Below are 21,233 nucleotides of genomic sequence, written 5' to 3'. Positions count from 1 at the left end.
TGTTTTTTTTTTTTTTTTTCTTTTGGTATCTGGTTCTTAAAGCATTCCTGTGTTCTGATTCTATCCCTTGGATGTCCAAATAGAGGAGGAAGCCCTCCTGTCTCTGACTTTCTCCCTTTCTCCACTCTAGGCAGACTGATGCTTTTTCTGTGTTCATCTTAAGAGGGCTTAAGACAAATCTTTACTTTCTCTAAGTAAAGCCATAGAGTACTTTAAACTAAAACAGAAAATATTTCAGTCACACCATTGTAGATTGATCATAATCACCCCTAAACACACAAGTGATTCTAGTATTCTTTTTTTATTAGGCAAAAGAGATTTCACTAGCAGACCTGCAGGAGAATTATATTGGGACATTAAATAAATTAGTGTCTGAAAATCAACAACTACAGAAAGATTTGACGAGTACCAAATCTCAGCTGGAGCATGCTACTCACGTGTGCAACAAAAAAGATGGCAGGATCTTTAAACTAGCACACATCAGAGCAGCCGAGTCCAAGAGCGCCGAGTTTACGTAAAGTTTCTTAAAAGTCTCTTTGAAGTGTGTGTGCTACAGTGTGATTTCCTGCTGTGAGAAGACTTTCTGGCTTAGAGAAGTGCAGTCATCACAGGCTCTGCTTTAATTCTGACTACAGTGTGCACACGCGGCTCAGGTGGTTCAACTCTTACTTCTTTACGGCTTTTGTTCTGTGCACCCTGGATGTAGGTGTAAACACCATCTTGTTCCCCAGAGGCTTTTCATGCTGCCTCCTTCCACCTCTGTCCCACCTGTTCCAAAAGAAGTAAAATGTGGCTTTTTATGAAAAGAGTCCATTGTATTTTTGGTCAATTAATTTTAGGTTGTTACCATAAGAAAGGTTCATTCAATGAGAAGTCAGGTGGCTTCAGGTTTTTCTCTGTAGCGTGTGTGTTTCCTTACCAGCCTTTGTTGGCACCCCCACTCCTACCCCAACTCTCACCCACAATGACATTATGTGCTTTCTCTGGGCACGGGCCTGCCCTGGCCCTGATGATTCTGAATCACAGTGGCAGTTTGGCCTCTGCTGTGGTGGAAGCATGAGAGCAGAGCCTGAATGAGTGAGGAACATTTGTCTCCAAGTGGACTGCTCATTTCTAAGCAATAGAGTCTTTCTTCTTAGCCTCTTAATGCTCAGATGAACATGCTTCTTTCAGCATATTTATTGGACAGAGAAGTTGCTACAATTTTTCATTTATTTTGTTTTCTAATCTGCTATCCAGGCCAACCCATGGCCAGCACAGACATGATGGAATAAAGACTGAGCAGTACAAAACAGGCCACCACTCGCCTCGAGGACAAATGTTGGATAGCATAGAGTTCATGGCCAAGGGCCCCATCCCCCTGAGCTCTCAGACCAGCTCTGACAGCTCCACCGTCTCTCTGCCTTCCAACTTTGTATGTCACGCTCACTCTTTGCCTTCAATGCCAGATACACACGATGCCAACTTTTCTGACAGTCTGTCTGACTGTACGAATGACCACGAAGAGTGTGCATCTTCGGTATGAAAACTTTCTGATCTTAATATTTATTTTTAATTTTAAGGTAAAGAGGGTGATATTTTTTTTCTTACTGGATCCCGATCAGTACCTTGTATTATTTTCACCATGCAGTGTTACTTGTGAAGGCACATTCAACCAAGATGACTTTCAAAGTCAAGTTCTGAAATCTTTACAGTATGAATGTAGGTATTCACTGACTTTAGCCTTCTCCTTCCTGCCTGCCTTTCTCAGAGAGGGGTGATCATACTGCAGTGACTGAGTCAGGGGCTGTCTCTGGATGTTGGGGGTGTCTCAGAGCATGGATAGTGAGGAAGGAAAAGTGGGGCTGATGGGAATGGTCCTGTGGCAGGGGGCTGAGGGTGGTACATCTGAGGTGTACAGAGTGTGATTTGGGTACCTGTGATGGCCCTGTTTGTAGGGGCTATCTTCCCTGTGCTGGCCCCTCATCCCCACCACCAGGCTCCTGTTCTTTCCTCTCTGTAGGGAAGCACTTGTGTTGGCCTGTTGTCAGTTGTGATCACATCCTTGTGAAAGTTAAGTTTGTTTTGTTTTGCTTTTTTCTTTTCTCTTTCCTTTGAGACAGCAGCTCACTATGTAACCTCTGGCTGTTGGAGAGTCACTGTGTAGACCAGGCTGGCCTCAACTCACAGAGATCTGCCTATCTCTTCCTCTCGAGTGCTTGGCTTAAAGGCATGCATCACTAGGCTCAGCTGACTATTTTTTGTTTTTAAAAAACGTGTCAGCAATTCCATGGAAAGATTTTCCTTTAGTTTTCAAAATAAGTGTCCATTATTACTTATATGTGGCTTAGAAAAAAATCAACACTCTAAAAAGAAACTTTCTAAGTTTGACAGCTGACCTGTGATGAAGCGATTTTTACAGATAATCACTTTTGAAAATTGGTATGAGTATTGTGTTTTTCTTCAGAAGTACTCGGGTATTTGGTGGTAGCATTCTCCTGGGCCAATACAGCTGATTCTGACTGTTCAACAATTGCCTGGCTTTGCTCACTGGACTTGACTGTTGGCTTGTTGTGCCCGTGTGTGGACATACACAAAACAGGAGAGCTGACTTCCACGTTCCTAATGGAGATAGCAAAGGTGGCCTTGTTTTGCATTCCTGTCTCAGTGTTCACATGACTATGGCAGGTAGCCCCCTATAGTGCAAGAACCTCAATTCCAGCACCGGTTAGTGTGGTAGCCTTGGGAAAGTCATTTCTCCCTTCAGAAACTTGTTTCTGTTTTGTCAAGTGGAGACAAGAGAATCTCCCGTGCGCTATGTATGTCTGTACTGTGTGTGCTTATTTCCCCTGGAGGCAGGGATTTGTGCCAAGTCAGCATTTAAGGCGACTTCCAAAATACAACTATAAATGAGGGTGAACTACTTTCAGAGATCCAGGGTCTATGACATCGCCTGTACTGATTTTTAACCGGCAGTTAATTTGTTTTCTGTAGATTTTCAGGGCTTTAAAGTGAGAGAAATTCAGGGTTTTGAAATAGCAGGCTTTGGCTATACTCTCCTCTCACGAGCAGACAGGCATTCAGGTCTGAGCTGTGGTACTCTCAGACTAGTGATGACATTTTCTATACCTCTTTCACACTTTACCTAGACACTGCTTGGGTCAGCAAGAGAGGTCTGTGGTGCAATGTTTTCAGAACTTACCTTTTTTCTTTCTTGGCATTAAGATCAAAACATCTCTTCAGAGGAAAAATTCACCCTTTAACATTGCCAGGCAGAAAATATCTCAAATATTATCAAGGCATTCATCCTGGCTTCCTAACACGTGTCACAATTTGTCCCTCTGCCAGTGCTTGCTGCCCGTCTCTCCTCTGGGATCAATAGCTACCAAGTTTCTAGAAGAGGAGGAGCTGCGGTCTCACCATATTCTAGAGCGCCTGGACGCCCACCTTGAAGAGCTGAAACGAGAGAGTGAGAAGACAGTGAGGCAGTTCACAGCCCTCGTGTAGCCCTGTACAGCCACAGACAAGACTCGGTTATAAAGTTATAATGAAGATGATACCTGCGAGAGCCTCGGCACAGAGTCTGCGAAGCAGGCACTTGGGCATTTTCACTGGTTTGTTTGAAGGACTTCTTCCAACAGTAACTTGTGAGAATAAACCACTTTGCAGACTTTTTCAAAGAATATTTATTACTACAAAGAAACATTTTTTTCTGACTTAAATGTAAATAGCTGTGTACTAATTAAAATAAAGATTTTACTCTTCGTCTGAAAATAAAGTAACTACAGAGCTTCCTTAAAGGAAGTATGTAATGGAAGCGTAGGGCTGTGACCACTCAGCCAGCTTATTAGACTTTCCCACCATGTTAAGTGCGAAGTCTGGCTGGAAGTGTGTCCAGGGGCCACGGTAAGGACAAGGAGGCAAGGAGGCTGTTGCCCAACTCTGAAGTAGAAGACAGGATGGCCGAGGGTCAGAGCTGGGTTTTGTGTGTGGAACTCATAGGACATCCAGTGTGAGTGCTTAGCATGTGCTTGCTGAAGAGAGGGAGATAGGAGATGTATGATTTGAGGCCACACTGCTGACAACCAGAGAGGGTATGGAGAGAGGGGAGCAGGATTCTGGGCAGCTGAGGGTCGCTGGAGCCAGACCAGTACAGGAAGTGGAGAGTGCATTCAGGGTAAGAAGGCATAGTCCAAGGACCCTGCTCCTTCCATTTCCCCTGCTTGAGGGTCTTTCCTGTCAGCACACAACATCCTGGTACTTCTTCCTTTAAAAAGAAGCAGAAAAACTGCCCATCTCCTCCGTATATTTGCTCCTCTTCAGCAAACATTTCTACAAATAGGAGTTTGCAGTGATGATTTCTGGTTTGTCTCCTCTCTTCTGAGCCCTCTTCACCGTGAAGCTGCTGTCCTACCTGAAGGTCACCAACCAACTCGCTAAACACCATTCTACACAGCTGCCTCTTCTCGTCCTCCCTTAGCTCCTATGACCTGGTGCTGCTGCCTCCCTCTGTTCCCTGGCCTCTCCGCCTCATTCACAATCACTTCCCCTTCTGACCTAGTGTCAGGGGGTTCTATAGATGCTTTCCTCACTTAGTGTACTCTTTCTTTTCTAGAACTTTCCATTCTGTTCCCAAGCTCTTAGGACCATGTATAACCCAGTGCACTCTACAGTTAGCCAGTCAGCTGCCTCTGTTTTGTGAGATGTCTTTGTATATAGTTTTGGTAGTCTGAGAAGGGTCTGACACTTAACGTGTTCAGCAGGAACTCCTGACTCCCTCTGGCTAAGCTTCCACCTCAGGACAGAGCTTTCGTTTGCTAGTTCCTTTTGTGTTACTCTTACCATTCCCTCCATCCGGTTCATGGAGAGGATGGGGGAGCTTGCAGCTTCTGTGTCTCTAAGATCCGCCCACCATGCTCTTCGACTGCCATAAGCAAGCCTGTTCCAAACCAGTCCACTCACCTAGAAGCTGGGCTTGGCCTCCCTCCTGGTACCATGCCAGCACCTGACAGCAGTAATTCATCTTCACAGATGTCCAGAGCTATGCTTTCAGAACATGAATGAAATGTCACTGTTTCCTGCTTTGCAACCTAAAGAGGTCTCTTACTACAATCAGAATAAAATCCAAATGACACACCATGCCCACAGGGCCTCCACGGTCTGGACCTGTGCCCGTCACTCATGGTGCCGCCCTCAAGTGAGCTGCGGCATACTAGGTTTCCTCTGGGGGCCCTTCACCCTCTGTGAAGATTGTTACTTGGATTATGCTTCTTGGGGACAGGGGCTTTGCCTACCAGGTTCCTGGTGGGGGTCCTCACACCGCAGAAGCCCATCTTCTAGGTGATGCATTGAGGCGGTGATAAAAGTCGTCCTTCAGATGCCTACTGCGGCTGTGCGTGCCTTCCTCCTGGCCTCTTTCCACAGTCTATCGCCGCTGTTTTGCCCCACAGCACCCGGGTGCTTGGCTTCCCTATCCTCTGTGGCATGCACTGACCCAGGGCCAGAGGGCTGCCCTCCCGCTCACAGCAACCCAAGCGCGCCCCTCTCACAGCCCTGGCCTCACTCGGCTCCCTTCCTTGAGCCCTGCTCCCGAGGGCTGAGCAGCGCGCTGCTGCCGGGTGGTACTCCGTAATCACAGCGTGAGCCTTAAAATCATGACCACTGGCCTTTGCTTGTACTTCTCTGTAGGATGAGAAGAATGTCACTGCGTTAAGAGGATTTACTGGAGATATTTTCCTAAAGGGCTGTTCAGGCTCTGAGATACTGTACCTGTGCCCATTGGTCTGAAGGAGTTTTTGAATTAGAGTCTCCCAGCACTGGGAGGAGCAAGGACAGACCAGTCCCTTAGGAGCACTCAAGGCATCGTTAGGTGCTATGAGTTTCCTTAAAATTATACTGTGTTCTCACAAAAGCTGAAGTAGTCTGGTGTCTAAATTTGTCAGAATATTTGATTGTGGTTTCATCCCTCAACTTTGGCTTTTCAAAGGATTTCCTACTACTCAAATTTGTCCAAAGTAAATGAGTTTGTTTCTTAGCAGAGATCCCAAATGAGATGGTGAGGGACTGGAAGGTGTTTGTTTGTTTGTTTGTTTTATTTTTATTTATTATTTTCGAATCTATCCTGGAACATCCTGTGTAGCCAAGAGCAGCCTCTGCTTTCACCTCTTCAGTGCAGGGAGGCAGCACCGCCATGTCTGGGGATGAGTTTCCATATGCAGTGTTGGGAGCACAGCACCACTATATGTGGGGAGAAGTCTTCCTTCGGAGTTTACAGAGGCTGCTTGGCCAGGTGAGTTATTTCATTCTTCTTGCCCAGGGTTCCAGACAAATTTGTGTTTCGGTTCTAGGACACAGTAGCTGTAAGTTCCCCCATTTTATAAGGAAGTTAAAATGGTCTTTGGAGGGTCCTAGAGGCCTCCCTCTAGCAGAGCCAATAGGTAGTGAGGAGTCGGGGCAGTGAATGACCTAAGGATCTAATCCTAGTGCAGTCCTTTGGCTGAGTAAACCTGAACCACCTTACTAACTCCCACACCTCAGTTTTATCATCTGTAAGATGGAGCAGTAGAAACGGTGCAGTAGAAGAAACCTCAGAGTTTGTGGGAAAATGAACTTAGTGATATTTTTAAAGCACTTAGAATCCTGCTTGGCACAGCATACTATGGCAATATCTTGACCGGGAAAGAACCTGTCGCTTTTTCTGTGATGTCTCCCTGACTCTTAAGCCCTACCTCCCCTCTCCTACTGATAAGAAAGACCGGTAGAGCGGTGCCTGGCATTTTCTGAGCCCAGAACCTAAAAGTTACAGTGATAATACTGTTTAAGATAAGCCATACATCTCTGAGGACATGGGTGACACGGTTGTCACAAAGAACACGGAAGCACAGGACAGAGATAAGAGTTGTCAGCTTGTGCCTGAGAGGTAGAACTGACACACAAGATGATGTGTCATATCCAGGCATGGTAGCACATGGCGGGAGCCCCAGCACTCAGAAGGCTGAGGCAGGAGGATAGCAGCAAAAACAGTGGAACATGAAGAGCAATCCAGTAAAACTGCCTAAAAGAGAAAGTGGGGGGCCGAAGACAGGCAGGCTAGTTGCTTGAAAAGGAGAAAACACTTTTACTTTCCAGGTTTCCGGTTCCTCCGAGGTTGGAGCAGATGCCTACCTTAAGAGATGTGTAGCTTGTTTGGGCCCAGTGAACATTTGTTTAGGTGAGAGGTGTTGGGGTTGATTACAGTATTCTCCTAACTGATAAAGGATCTGCTTTGTCTCCTTACAGTTGCAGGTTGAAGGCATAGGGCTGAAGTGTGATCAGAGGAACTGGTTCTGGGAGGACCCCGGCCATGAGGAAGCTGGCCAAGGGGTACATGTGGGTGTCAGTTGGAGAGATGGCCTGCAGGCCTTAGAGCGACCCTCTGAAAATGCTGTTCTAAGAGAAATTTTGATAGTCCCAATATACTGTTCACACTTGCCTCTGTGGGAACCTAGAATCTGGGCATTTTGTGCTGCCCCCTTTAACAATCAAAAGTGAGTTTACAACCCTCTTGGAGAACACCTAGTCAAGGTGATAATTGAACAGCAAAAGGCCCAGAAACTCCCTTAGTATCAGATGAAAAGGAAGGTGTGTATGCTGGCAGTGAATGTGGTTTTGTTAAGGTTCGTGAAGATAATCTGTGAACTAAAAGATTTAATTGCCACAGCCTTCAGGACTGAAGTGCCCTGGGATAGTATTTTGTTTCCTGGTGAGAGACATAAAGTTGGAGTCAAATCTTCCTTACCAGGGTTAAGTTTTAAAGTATAGTAGAGAGTGAAAACTATTCAATAATAAAAAGACACACATTATTAAAAATGGGCACAAAGGGTCAAGGCATAGCGATGCATGAACACGATGCCAGCACTCAGCTAAGACAAGAGGGTCATGACTGGAGCGCTCAGAACAACCATTCACATACAAAAAAATTACATCAACAAAGGATCTTTTTAAAAGATATACACATGTGTAATAAAACACATGCACGAACACACTCAGCATCACTGAGTACCAGGAAATGAGATTAAAACCCACAGTGAGACAGCTCTGTGCAGCCACTGTAAGAGGGGGGCACTGATTGGTGCCCAGGATGTGAGGGACACTTGCATTGCTGATGGGAATGAAGAATATCAGACACTGGAAAACAGAGGAAGCTGCTGCTCCAGAAAGTAAGCGCCAAGTTGTCCATCACGTGGCAACATCAGTCCTAGGCGTGTTCAAGGGAATAAAAACACATTCATGAAACACATTCAATGAAAACATGCAGAAAGCTGCCCCACAACGTTCACAGTGGCCTAGTTCACAATAGTCCTACTGTGGAAGCAACCAACCAGATGTCTACAGTTGAAGAGTGGAACAGAGTGTTATATGGGAATGGAAAGAAAGGAAGCAGCTAGAAACCACCATACTGAGTAAAGGGAGCCAGCTACAGAGTATTACAGAAAGTATGATTCTTTTATAGGACGTGTGCCCAGATCAGACAAATCCATGCGGGCAGGAAGTAGGCCGGCAGTCGCTGAGGGTTTGGTGGAAGTTGGGGAAGGAAGACTGACTGACGAGCATAGAATTCATTCTAAAACTTGGGCTCTGACTGTTTACCATACTCCGAGCACAACTGAATTTACATGCTTCAGATGGGTGAGTTTTTTTTTTTTTTAATTCACAATTTCATAAGTATGAGGTACTTTGATAATAGTCCCCCTACACACTATTTTACCTCTTCCCCTACCACTGAACTGCTTCACAAGTCCTCTTTCTACTTTCATGGTGTGTCTCTGTGTGTGTGTGCATGTATTCCTACTGCACAGAGTTGCCTGAATGAGCGTGAGTAGAGAGCTGGCTACCTGACCAAGAACAGCTTAACCAGTGGCTACATCACTGAGGAACAGGACTCTTTCCCTCCCCCACCAGCCAATAACTATCCATATATCTTCATGAAGGGGTGAACTCGTGACCCTTCCCAAATGTGTAAATTTTATGATACGTGAATTTTATTGTTTTTTATTTATTTACATTTATTTATTTATGTTCTCATTTTGTAGCCCAGGCTGACCTGGAACTCACTGCATAGTCCAGGCTGGCCTAGAACTCATGCATTAATCCTGCTTCAGCCTCTCAAGTGCTGGCATAGTAGGCATGGGCCACTAAGATCCTGAATTTCATCTTAATCTATAACTTACCCTTGTCCCCCCTCTTCCCCAAACTCCTGATTCAAGACAACACTGAAAAAGATACAGTCAGTTTGTATCCTGGAAACACTGTGGTACATGCCATGATGAAATTTGGCATTTTCTGCTCTGCTCTGGAGAGCGACGCTCCTGTCAGAATGTAGATAGTAGAACTTCAGGAGTGGTTGCTTGTGTGGAAGGGTTCAGCTGATGAGATAATGTGGCCAGGCCCCTATGCACTGGGCAGTTTCCAGCCCTCTGCAGTGGGCATGGTCTTGACGCTGCCTCCCTGGAGGAGCGGTTTCCAGGGTTACAGAGGGTGAGGCTGCAGGATCTGCCAGGTGTCTTCTTGGTTACAGAGTACTTGGTGTTACTCATGGCTACACGGCTGCTTCCACTAGTCAACGCTGCAGAGCACTTCCTGAAAATGGGGATGCATGCCGTCAGACTGCTTGGCTAGCCCCCTGATATTTCTCTGAGCTCGACTGGGCAGGGTTGAGAAAGACAATGCAGGGTAACGTGCTTGCACAATACAGCTCTCTAGGACACATACACTCACACACACACACACACACATACACAGTCTTTGCACCCCCCCCCCATCACCTTGTAATGGGAAACATCACAAGACAGCCCTTGCTCAGGTCAGCCCCTTCCAGTGGCCAGGATCCTCCTCTCCCACCTTCCTCACTGCTTCCCAGATGGACTGAGGGCTGGAAGCCTGGCTGTTGAGGATTCTTCCTGCATTGTGGTGGAGCCTTGGGACTCCTCTGAAAATGCCTGAGCGCACGAAACAGAATGCACAGCATTAAAGAGAACAGCAGTTATGTTGCTGCCGAGCTATCAAGACGCAAGAAAAGCAGATCTGTGATACAGTTTTATGTGTGCTTCTCTATTAACTCATTAAATAACAAGGCCTGGTGGCAGGTCTATCACCCACCGTGCTCTGAAGCAGCCGTGCGTGCAGGGGATGGCCAGGGAGGTTTGCAGCCATTCTAATGAGCTGTAGGGACACCTGTGGCTTCTGTTGGAATTCAAGCCACAGGTACTGCAGCACCACTGTGGATTACAGACTCTAGTCACAACGGAAGAAATGCCACATTTCAGCTAGAAGGCCCAAGTTCATGAGGCTCTGGACTTGTGTCCTAGCTCTAGGCTCCTGGGGATGCAGTCGATGGCCTCCAGGTTAAGATTTCAGAAACTTACACATACCTCACTTCACTCTGGTTCCCTGGAAACATTTCACTTATTAAAGGGGGCTGGTATTTGTACTTAATGTTGTCTTTTTTTTAAAAAATGCATTTTATGTGTATGGATGTTTGGCCTGGATATATGTGTGTGCACCTTGAATGTGCCTGTGTCCTTGAAAATCAGAATAAAGTGTCGGATCCCCTGCAGCTGGAGTTACAGATGGTTGTGGGTGCTAGGAATTGAACCTGGGTCCTCTGGAAGAGCAGTCAGTGCTCTCAACCTCTGAGCCCATCTTTTCAGAACAAGTTCTCAAATGAGCTGAGATAACAGACCAACTTATCAAAGCAATGGTACTTTTTAAGAAAAATTCTCTGCAGCACATTTGAGCTTCTGACAGAACTACTGCTGGGCATCTGACAGGTTGGAGCATCCTGCCTGGGTTGTAGGTGGATTCCAGGGCCTCACAGGCCTAAGGGTTTCAGCAGACAGGTCAAGCCTCAGGGAGCTGGAATTCCTCTTCAGGGTCTCTTTTTGGAAGAAAGAAAGTGTGGTCAAAAAGATCAAGTTCCTGTGGGCCACAAACCCAGCCTGTGGCATCTCGTGCGGGCTGCAGAGAATCTAGACCCCTTGGATATCTCTTTTGGCAGAATAGCAGAGAGTCCTGTCTACCATGGACAAGGGGCACATAGCATGATTGAAGAGGCGGATGCTTGCTCTGCGGGCCCCAAGAAAACTGTGCAGTGCCCACATGCATTCTTCTGGGCACTGAGGCAGGGGAGGCAAGGGAATGGTTGGCATAGAGAGGCAAGGACAAGCTTGGTGGGGGCGGTGGTCACAAACCTGCCTTTACAAACAGGTTTCTGAATCTGTACGCAACCTCTACAAATAAGGTTAAGAGTATTATTTAAAAGTGCATCAAAGGGGGCTGGAGAGATGGCTCAGAGGTTAAAAGCACTGGCTGTTTTTCCAGAGGTCTTGAGTTCAATTCCCAGCTATCAACTGGTGGCTCACAACCATCTATAAGGAAATCTGGTGCCCCCTTCTGGCATGCACATGTATATGCAGATAGGACATTGCATACATAATAAATATTTTAGCTTATGAGGTGATGGATTTTATCATGACACCTCATTTTTCTTTTCATTTAAACACATATTTAAGAGAAAATGTAATGGAATTTGTCTCATATAATCTTAGTATCCATTTTCTGACAGCATTATCAGGAGTCCTGGAGCAAGGTGCGTTGGTTACTTCTTTGTTGCTGTGGTAAAATACATGGCCAAAAGACATTTAAGAGTCCCCCACAGCAGGAAAGACATAGCAGTATGGCTGTGGCAGGAGCAGCAAGCTGGCGGCGGCGGCGGCGGCGGCGGCAAGCTCCATACATAGGAAGCACAGAGCCAACAGAGTGAGTGAGGCTCTACAGCCTCAAAGCCTCCCGGTGATATAAGTCTTCTACAGTTCATCCCTCCCTTCTTAGTGTTTCTTTTGCTGTGACAAAACACCATGACCAAAAGCAACTTATAAAAGAAAGTTTAATTTGGGGCTTATGGTTCAAAGGGTTAAGAGTCTATGACCATGGTGGTGACGAGCATGGCCGCAGGTAGGCAGCCATGGCACTGGGACAGTAGCTGAGACCCCTCACATCTCAGTCCACAAACACATGGGAGGTGGGGGGGAGAGAGACAGAGACAGAGAGAGACACAGAGGAGAGATACCGAGAGACTGGTGATGACGTGGGTTTTTGAAACTTCAAAGCCCATCCCCAGTGGTATACCTAGTCCAACAAGGTCAACCTGTAGGAGAAAAGGGTTTGTTTCTGGTTATGGGTTCCAGCCCATCGCTGAGAGAAACTGAGGCAGGAACTCAGATCAGGAACCTGGAAGGGACCAGGGAAGAGTGCTGCTCACTGGCTCACTTTTCATGCCTTGCTCAGCATGAAAAGTCCCTGGACCACCTGCCCAAGGGTGGCAGTGCTCACAGTGGGCTGGGCCCTCCTCCATTAAGTATTAATGAAGAAAAGGCCCCCTCAGGAACGCCCACAGGCCATCCTGATAGAGGTGATTTCTTAGTTGAGGGGCTTTCTTCTCAATTAACTCGAGTCTGTGTCAAGCAATAAAAACAAAAACAAAAACAAAAACAAAACAAAACAAAAAACATCCTGATAGAGGTGATTTCTTAGTTGAGGGGCTTTCTTCTCAATTAACTCGAGTCTGTGTCAAGCAATAAAAACAAAAACAAAAACAAAACAAAACAAAAAACAGCATAGCAAACAGCTGGGGACCAAGTATTCAAATAGTCAAGCCTTTGGGAATATTTCTCATTCAAAGTACCACAGATATCCTTCACTTAGTCTCTGGAAGATTCAACCCTGGGGGCTGTTCAAATATTATTATTTAGGCTTTTTCTAGAAAGCTCTCCCTTCAATGTGCAGCCACTAGAAGACAGGACACAATGACAGGACCATGGCCTGGGTTCTGGTTTGGTTTGCTCGCCTTCCTCTTCCTTTATGCCCTAGCTAAAACATTTCTGTGGTTGAATCTATTTTGATTAATGACTACCCATATGAAAGCTGCCCAGATGACAGCCCATCCGTTCATTAATTGTTCCTCCCAACACTAATGAAACAGAGCCCTCGTCTTGGAAGATAAGCGCCTCTAAAGATGCCAGCACAGGTTATGTGGATGCCAGGCCCTCTCCTGCTCCTAGAACCTCTGACAAGTATGCATGGCAGGACAAACGATGCACCTGCGCCCTTAGCAGTTTGTGCCACCAGCACTAGAGGACAGCCCTCAGGCGCAAGGCTCAGGCCCAGTGAAATGACTCTGCGCACAGAGAGGAGGTGGGGCGGGGGCTCAAAGCCTGCTCACCGCTTAGCAGCTGTACGCCCTTGGGCAGAATCTTCATATTCAGAACGCATACTGTGATCCTGACTCATCAAGCCTGTCGCGGGCTGCGTGAGATGCTGAATAGGGACAGGAACTGGAGAGCTGAGGATGAGACTCCGCAGGTAACATCACTTGCAGGGACAGCAGCTGTAGGAACCATCAGTTCAGACAGCTGACCAGCTGCGTGGTTTGGGAGATCTTCAGAGGGACAGGGATGGGGTACCCCACTGAGCCAGATCAGCCAAATGGTGACAGCACAGTTGGGTTTCCACGGAGATGTTCACAAGCTTCTCAGCAGGAGATGGTCAGTCCGATTTTAAGCCAGATTTCCTTACTTTTAAATGTTGGTACCAGTCAACTTGGACACTAAGTAGCAAGGTCTTCCTTCTCTGCTCTGTGTGCAGTTTGAACACAACGATAAAGGTGGCTTGGGACGTAAGCTGCACCGTAGGCAAGGACCCCAGGAAAGGGAGAGCAGAGACAGCAGGGAAGCCATTTCTTTTGCTCACAGTGCTTTGGGAGATAGTGAAGCCACAAGATCTAGCATTTGCCACATGCTCACTCAATCTCTAGGGACAATGGGGCTTGTTTCACAATACAAGAAGAGCGAAGGCAACCACGTGCTTGAAATCTACTGCTTAGGAGGATGAGGCAGGAGTTGACCGGCAACCTGAACTCTATAGTAAGGCCCCGTCTCAAAATCAAAACAAACCCAAAAAGCTATGGGTTAAGTAGCTGGCTCAGTGGGCAAAGCGCTGCGAAAGCATGAGGACCTGAGTTTGTAAAAAGCCAAGTGTTACGGTGCGTGCCTGTAATTCTAGCACCAGGAGCTGGATGCAGGAGGATTCCTGGAGCTTGTTGGCCGTCCATCAAATGTAGTCAAATCAGTGGGCTCCAAACTCACTGAGATTGTCTGGGAAGTAAGGTAGAGGGAAACTGAGGAAGACACTCAACATTGAGTTCGGTAGAGGGAAACTGAGGAAGACACTCAACATTGAGTTCCAGCATCCATATGCATGCACACATCCCCACAAACCCACATATGTGCACATTATCATCACCAGCTGCAGTTAAAAAACTTCTAGAAAAAGAAAGAGAGAACTTTGTTTCTTTGAGTTAGGCAAAGATTCTTTCTTTAAAATAGAGAGAGGCACAGACCTGTCCTTCCCTTGGACTTAAGAAATTCTACTACTTCGTTATATATGCTTAAAAAAAACAAAGAATGAAAGATTGACATAAACTTGTTTGTGGCCTTTTTAAGTTCTCGTCTGTCTTCAGAAGCAGCTGCTATGGTAATGAAGTCGCTCACACGTCTCAGCCATGTGCAACTCTGTACGTCTTCAGACGTAACAACAGCTACAGCACATGTAAAGCCTGCAGTCAGCCAATGAGCACCTGCCAAGGCCACTCCTGGGCCCTGGGGCTGGAGTTGGGGTTGATTCAAACAGCTTTTCGTTTCTGAACTTTCCTTTAGAAGGACATGTTGAGTTGCCAGGCTTGTGTTTAGCTTTTTCAAAGACCAAGCTGTTTTCAAAAATGGCTGAGCCGGCTTACTTGCCTGCCCACTAACATTCGAGGGGTCCAGGTTAACCCCATCCTCACCAAACCCTGACAGTCATTGGTCTTTTCGATTACAGTCATCCTAATGTGTATGTAGCATGGTAGCTCATTGCCAGCCTTTGGATCAGAAATGCTTACAGGGGCCCATGTGTTAAAAGCTTGGGTCCCAGCCTGCGGTGGAACCTTCATGAGGTGCTCGGATTGGGTCATGACTGTGAGCTCCTTCCTGAGGGGTATTTTGAAATCTTAGCCCCTTCTTTCTTTGCTTCTCAGCTACCATGAAGTAAGAAGAGGCCTCGAACTACCTCATGCTCCTCACCAAATCTGTCTCACTATAGTCTCAAAGTGACAGCGCCCATCTCCCACGCATTGAAACTTCTGACACCATGAGCACAAACAAATTCCTCCCCCTTATGGCCGTTCATCTTAGGTACTTTGTTACAGCAATGAAAAACTAACACACATTATGGTATTAATTTGTGTGACTAAAGATGTTGAGCACATTTTTACAGGCTTATTAGCTATTTTCATGCTCTATTTAATGCAATGTATATTTAAAACTTCTGTACAGTTTTTAATTGGGTTTCTTGTATCTATCTATCTATCTATCTATCTATCTATCTATCTATCTATTTATTATTAAGAAGTTGTAAGGGCTCTTTGTGTATTCAACACAGCAATTCCACTTTTAGGGACCTGTGAATTAAAATGGAAACATGTATCTCTCTCTTTACATATATATATATGTGTGTGTGTGTGTGTGTGTGTGTGTGTGTATGTATGTATGTATGTATGTATGTATGTATGTATAAAGACTTTGAATGTCTATAACTGCATTCATAATAGCCCAAACCCAGAGACAATCCAAGTATCATCAACTGGTGAATTTAATACATATTATTTTCAACCAGGACAATATTATAGGGCAATGAAGAGTAGCAAACTATTGGTTCATTTTATAGCATGGATAAATCTAAAAAAAAAAAAAATCCATACTAAGCGACAGAAGCTGAAGTAATGGATAACGTGAATCTATTTACAAAATGCAGAGAGAGTAAATCTGTAAATTAGTAGCTGCCTGGAGTAAGAGATGGGTCTGGGGAAGTTTCACAGGGTGAGTGGCATGTGCTAAAACCGGATTGCGGAATGACTAAACAACTCCAAGAACTTATAAAAAATGGTAAAGGGTATGTATGTATAAAGTAAAATGTCATGGTCTGTGACTTATATCTCAAAAACCCTTTTAAAAGCACACACAAAAAGCTGCCATAGTGAGGTGCTTTCATTCAGCAAGAAAGAATCCTTCTGATTCTTAAAAAATAGTCTAGACTGACAAAGACATTACAAGAAATTTAAAATTTAAAGGCAAGTATCCTTCATGAATGTAAACACAAAAGCCACTTATGAAATGTTAGCAATTTAAATCTGTCAATAAATATAAGTCTATCTGTGCAGTTTCAATGATGACAATGCTACCAACCCTTTAACTGAGCCCCCCCCCCCCAAAAAAAAAAAAAAAAAAGAAGATACTTCTGTCATCCTGGCCATGGAATGCCATATCCCAGTGACTGGCCATGATTTTATAGGCTTGTCAGAGGTCAATGGGTCTGTAAGGCTGCTCTGCTGGGAGATGGGCAAGGGTCAATGGCGGCCTCTGAGAAGGTGGACACCGGGAGGCCTGGTGTGGTTGTTTCAGCGGCAGCACCCAGGGCAGCCCCGTGAGGAGCATATTCCGGCTACTAGAGCTATGGTGAGTGTGTTCTGCTGTGGGATGAGTAAAATGCGGAGCAGCTGTTGGCAGACATACCCGTGGCTGGAGATGTGTGGAGAGGCTCAAGTGTTAGCCGTCGTGTGATGGCCCGTGTGCACGTGGCTGAGATCCTCAGCTGGTAGAAGGCCACTCAGGAGAAGCAGGATGTGGCCATCCTAATGACTCTCACAGTGTCTAACTTCCTAACATATGGGGTTGACTGATCCTGGCTCCTTTTCTGTTCCTTGGAGCTCACATCCTCCTGGTATTGCGATCAAAATGACAGGGTAGCTGATCAGCAAGATCTGAAGGTTGCAGAAGAACCTTCTTGTACCTTCCCTTGAACAAAGAGTGGACCTCAATGGTGAGGGCCGTGCAGAACATCACAGCAGAGCGGAACTGAAGGCTTCGATCCAGCTGTGAGCAGAGGGCATGTGAGGCAGCAGCGCCACTCAGCCAGGATCTGTGATCGCAGCTCTGTGTGGGACGGACACTGACAGGAGTCGCTTATTCCTTTTGTTACCATGTTATTTACTGGAAGTAGAAGGCAAAAGGTGAGCTTGAGTTTGCATTATTTCCCCAGCTACACTGGATACAACTTGGGGAGTGCTGGCCATTGGGAATGAACTTCAAGGTTCTGTCTGGAAATGAGTAGGGATTTTCAGTTTCCTGACTTAGTATCTTGGGTAGGTTTCTTACTTTTGGCCCTTTACATGTAGCTAAGCAATTGTTAGTATTGATTTAATAGCCCCCCCCTTTTTTTTAAAAAAGAGCCTCTTCACATCATAGTATAGTTAAACTGTCAAGAGCACAGAACAAAGGAACAAAACCTGAAAGATGTAAGAGCGAGATGCAGCAAATGGGATTACAAAGGGAATCCCATTAGTAACTAAAGGTTCCCAGCAACTGCTCTAAATTTTAGAGTCTAAAGGTCTACTGGGAATGCATGGAATAATCTCTTTTAGGCCTTAGTAAAAACAGCTGCTAACTTAGACCATTGTGTCCAGAAAAGTTATTCTTCAGGATCGATTTGAGAAATGAAGAGCATCAAAGATTAGCGTACACTCAAAGAATTCATGACCGTTTGGCTGGCATATGATTTAAATGTAAGATACTTAAATTAGTTAATTAAGTATAAGACACTTAATCCCTCACACAGATAGAAGAAGACAGACTTAGAAGAGCTCAACAAGGAGAAATCTCACTAGAACGGATAAACAAAGAAGAATCAGGGAGGAATTAAACATATTGATATAGGCAACTATCAAGAGTCTAATGTCAATAGGGTGAAAGAAGAGCATAATATATATATACACACACACATACATATGCTTTGAATATTGATGCACTCATGTCATAAGCACTACTAGGCATGATGTATAATAACAGTGAGTAACTCCAGTAGCCCCAAATCAGCAAGTCAGGGTTAAAGTACACTGTAGGTCAAGTGGACTAATAAGTCCTTCCGTACAAGAGCAGATAGGGATACATTCTTCTCAGCTACTCACATAACTCACTCCCAGGCAGATACTTTATGCTATTGAAAGACCCCAGCTTCACACTAAGTTAAACATAGCTAATGCCATTTTGTGAGACACCACTGTTTTGTAAAACTCTGAAGGCCAGATGAGAAACTGGAAAATTACTGAGAAATCCTAGCTCTGTCACCCACTTGGGATATCTGTGGTCAGGCTGCCCCAGTCATACTAAAAACAGTTTGTGTTAATCACTCTCATAGATATTTGTGAGACTGTTTCAGCTAAGATAGGGAAAAACAAAATAACAGGTGGCGGGCCACGTCAAGGGGTCATCCTACCCCCCTTGACCACCCAGCTCCTGGAATCTTGGTGCCCCTGCCAAACTTTGACGCAAATTGTGGTCTCGTGTAAACGTACCAATCAGCCCCCTGTAACCATGCCCTCTCGCTTCTGTACCAGTGCTACTGCCTCTAAAACCCTATAAAAACCCCAGCTTCCCATCTAGGGGGCGCGGAAGTCTTCCGAATGACTTTTCGCCCCGGGTACCCGAGTATCAAAATAAAAGCCTCTTGCTGTTTGCATCCGAATGGCCTCGTTGTTCCTTGGGAGGGGGTCTCTCTGACGGAAGATACCCTCCGGGGATCTTTCACTATAAAGTAAAATGTTGCACATGTAAAAACAACCCCAAACATTTGAATTTTTTTTTATATCTTCACAATTTCACACATATATTTTGTACTTTGATTAAATCCCCACATAAGCCTCTTTAAGCTCCCCCTGCCCACTAAAGCCTGTCTTCTCAGCAAGCGTTGTCTTCTATTTTCATGCCTTTTTAGGCATTCCATTAGGATTGCCTACAGCAGCATAGGTGGTGGCTGTTACCTGAGGTAGGACAGTTTACTTGTGGATCCACCAGTGAATGCTGTGACTAAGGTGAATACTATGACTCCTCCTCCAGGAACCACTAGCTGCCTATTGTCTCTTCCCCATGGATGATGTTGCTGGGCCCTGGGCCATGCAGGCCTTGTGTAGATAAACACTGCTGTTGTGAGTTCATGAGTGAAACAGCTGTGTCATGTCCACAAACAGCTTTTCATAGTGTTCCTTCTCATTCCCAGGCGCTTACGTTCTTCCCGAGCTTTCTTCTGTCATGTTCCCTGGGCTTTGCAGGCAGTAGCTATGTACGGACAATTTTGGAATTTTGGTTTCTTTTAAAAACACAGCAGCACTAAAATAGTTTTCATGTTAAGAATTTTCATTTGAATCCCAGGTGTGGGGATGTGGGGCTGCTTCGAAGCAGCTGACTATTATTTGCCTCGTGCTTTGGTGGGAGTGCGATTTTGCCAACTGCAGATGGTTTCCATGATTGTGTGACGTTTGGAACTCTAGGAACTTTTCAGAGAGTGTATAAATGCTAGGGCCCTGAGGGGCGGGGTGGGTTGTTTGGTTTTGGTTGCAGTTTGTCATGTGCAAAGAAGAAACAACAGCAACAAGAAATTAGATATCCTGATGGTGAAAATCAGGCTTACCCCTAGGAGCTCAACACCCCCAATAATGTAGTCTAAAGATAACAAGGGCCCCTTTCTGACCCCTGACCTTATTCAAGGATCTCTTTCTTGAGAGGATAGATCTCCTCTCTATCCTTTTTTTTTCTCTCGCTCTCATCTTATTAATATTAGGGTGTTGAAAGGGAAAAAGAAAAGGGATAGAGAAGGGTAGAAGAAAGAAGAACCCTAAAGTAGCTAATACTGGCTATAGTGATAGGATAATGCGTGGAAGGGTGGGAATGCCTTTGGTACCTGTGTCAAGGTTTGCTGCTAAAAAAAATTATACCACAAAACAGATCTAGTGTAAGAAGTTTATTAGGGGAGGGGAGAGAGTGGTAGACTGTCTATCAGAGTGGGAACATGAGGGTGAGATAGAAAGAACAGCAGACAGACAGAGAGAATGAAAAATGAGACAGAGACAGAGAGGGAGTGAGGGTGTGGGGAGAGAAAGAGAGAGAGAGAGAGAGAGAGAGAAAGAGAGAGAGAGAGAGAGAGAGAGAGAGAGAGAGAGAGAGAGACTGGCCAGTCTGGTCTACAAAGCCAGTCCAATTCAGCCAGGATTACATAAAAAGATGCTGTCAAAAAGAAGCCAAAACAATACAATGGGAAAAAAGATAGCATCTTCAACAAATGCTGCTTGTCTAACTGGATGTCTACATGTAGAAAAATGCAAATAGATCCATATTTGTCATCCTGCACAAAAGTAAAGTTTAAGTGGATCAAAGACCTCAACATAAAAACAGACACACTAAACCTGTTAGAAGAAAAGGTGGGGAAGAGCCTGGAACTCACAGGAGACAACTTCCTGAACAGAACACCAACAGCTCAGGCTCTAAGACCAACAATCAATAAATGGGATCTTATGAAACTAAAAATCTTCTGTAAAGCGAAGGACACTTCATCAGAACAAAATGCCAGGCAACAGACTTGGAAAGGATCTTTATCAACCCTATATCTGACAGAGGGCTAATATCTAGAATATATAAAGAACTCAAGAAATTAAACAGCAACAAACCAAACAATCCAATTAAAAAATGGGGTAGAGAGCTCAACAGAGAATTCTCAATAGAGGAATATTGAATGGCAGAGAAACAAAGAAATGTTCAATATCCTTAGTTATCAGGGAAGTGCAAATCAAAACAACCCTAAGGTTTCACCTTACACCCATCAGAATGGCTAAGATCAAAAACTCAAGTGACAACACATGCTGGAGAGGTTGTGGAGAAAGGTGAACCCTCCTCCATTGCTGGTGGGAATGTAACTTGTACAACCACTTTGGAAATCAATCTGGTGCTTTCTCAGAAAATTGGGAATAGTGCTACCTCAAGATCAAGCTATGCCACTCCTAGGCATATATCCAAAATATGCTCAACTATACAACAAGGACATTTTATCAACCATGTTTTGTAGCAGCTCTATTCATAATAGCCAGAAGCTGGAAACAACCTAGATGTCCCTCAGTGGAGGAATGGATACAGAAATTGTGGTACATTTACACAATGGAATACTACTCAGCTATTAAAAACAAGGAAATCATGAAATTTGCAGGCAAATGGTGGGAACTAGAAAAGATCATCCTGAGTGAGGTAACCCAGAAACAGAAAGACATACATGGTATATACTTACTCATAAGGGGTATAGAC

General features: G+C 45.0%; 1 protein-coding gene across 9 annotated transcripts in view; it reads left to right on the top strand.

Moving 5' to 3' along the window:
* Window positions 1–3,744, top strand: part of Cep63 (centrosomal protein 63) — a 43,222-nt gene extending 39,478 nt beyond the window's left edge. For 6 of the 9 annotated variants that reach the window (XM_055629624.1, XM_055629618.1, XM_055629616.1 and 3 more), the window contains 3 exons: window positions 309–514; window positions 1,240–1,519; window positions 3,328–3,744. In XM_055629624.1, coding sequence (XP_055485599.1) covers window positions 309–514; window positions 1,240–1,519; window positions 3,328–3,486 — 645 coding nt within the window. In that variant the 3' untranslated portion in view covers window positions 3,487–3,744. The remainder of the gene's footprint in view (window positions 1–308; window positions 515–1,239; window positions 1,520–3,327) is intronic. The other 3 variants (XM_055629623.1, XM_055629626.1, XM_055629621.1) reach the window with 2 other exon arrangements.
* Window positions 3,745–21,233: the final 17,489 nt, after the last annotated feature.

The sequence above is a fragment of the Psammomys obesus genome, unplaced genomic scaffold, assembly GCF_907164565.1.
Source record: "Psammomys obesus unplaced genomic scaffold, mPsaObe1.curated_primary_1811, whole genome shotgun sequence".
Lineage (NCBI taxonomy): Eukaryota > Metazoa > Chordata > Mammalia > Rodentia > Muridae > Psammomys > Psammomys obesus.
Note: the sequence above shows the minus strand (reverse complement) of the source record. Positions and strands in the feature narration are given on the sequence as shown.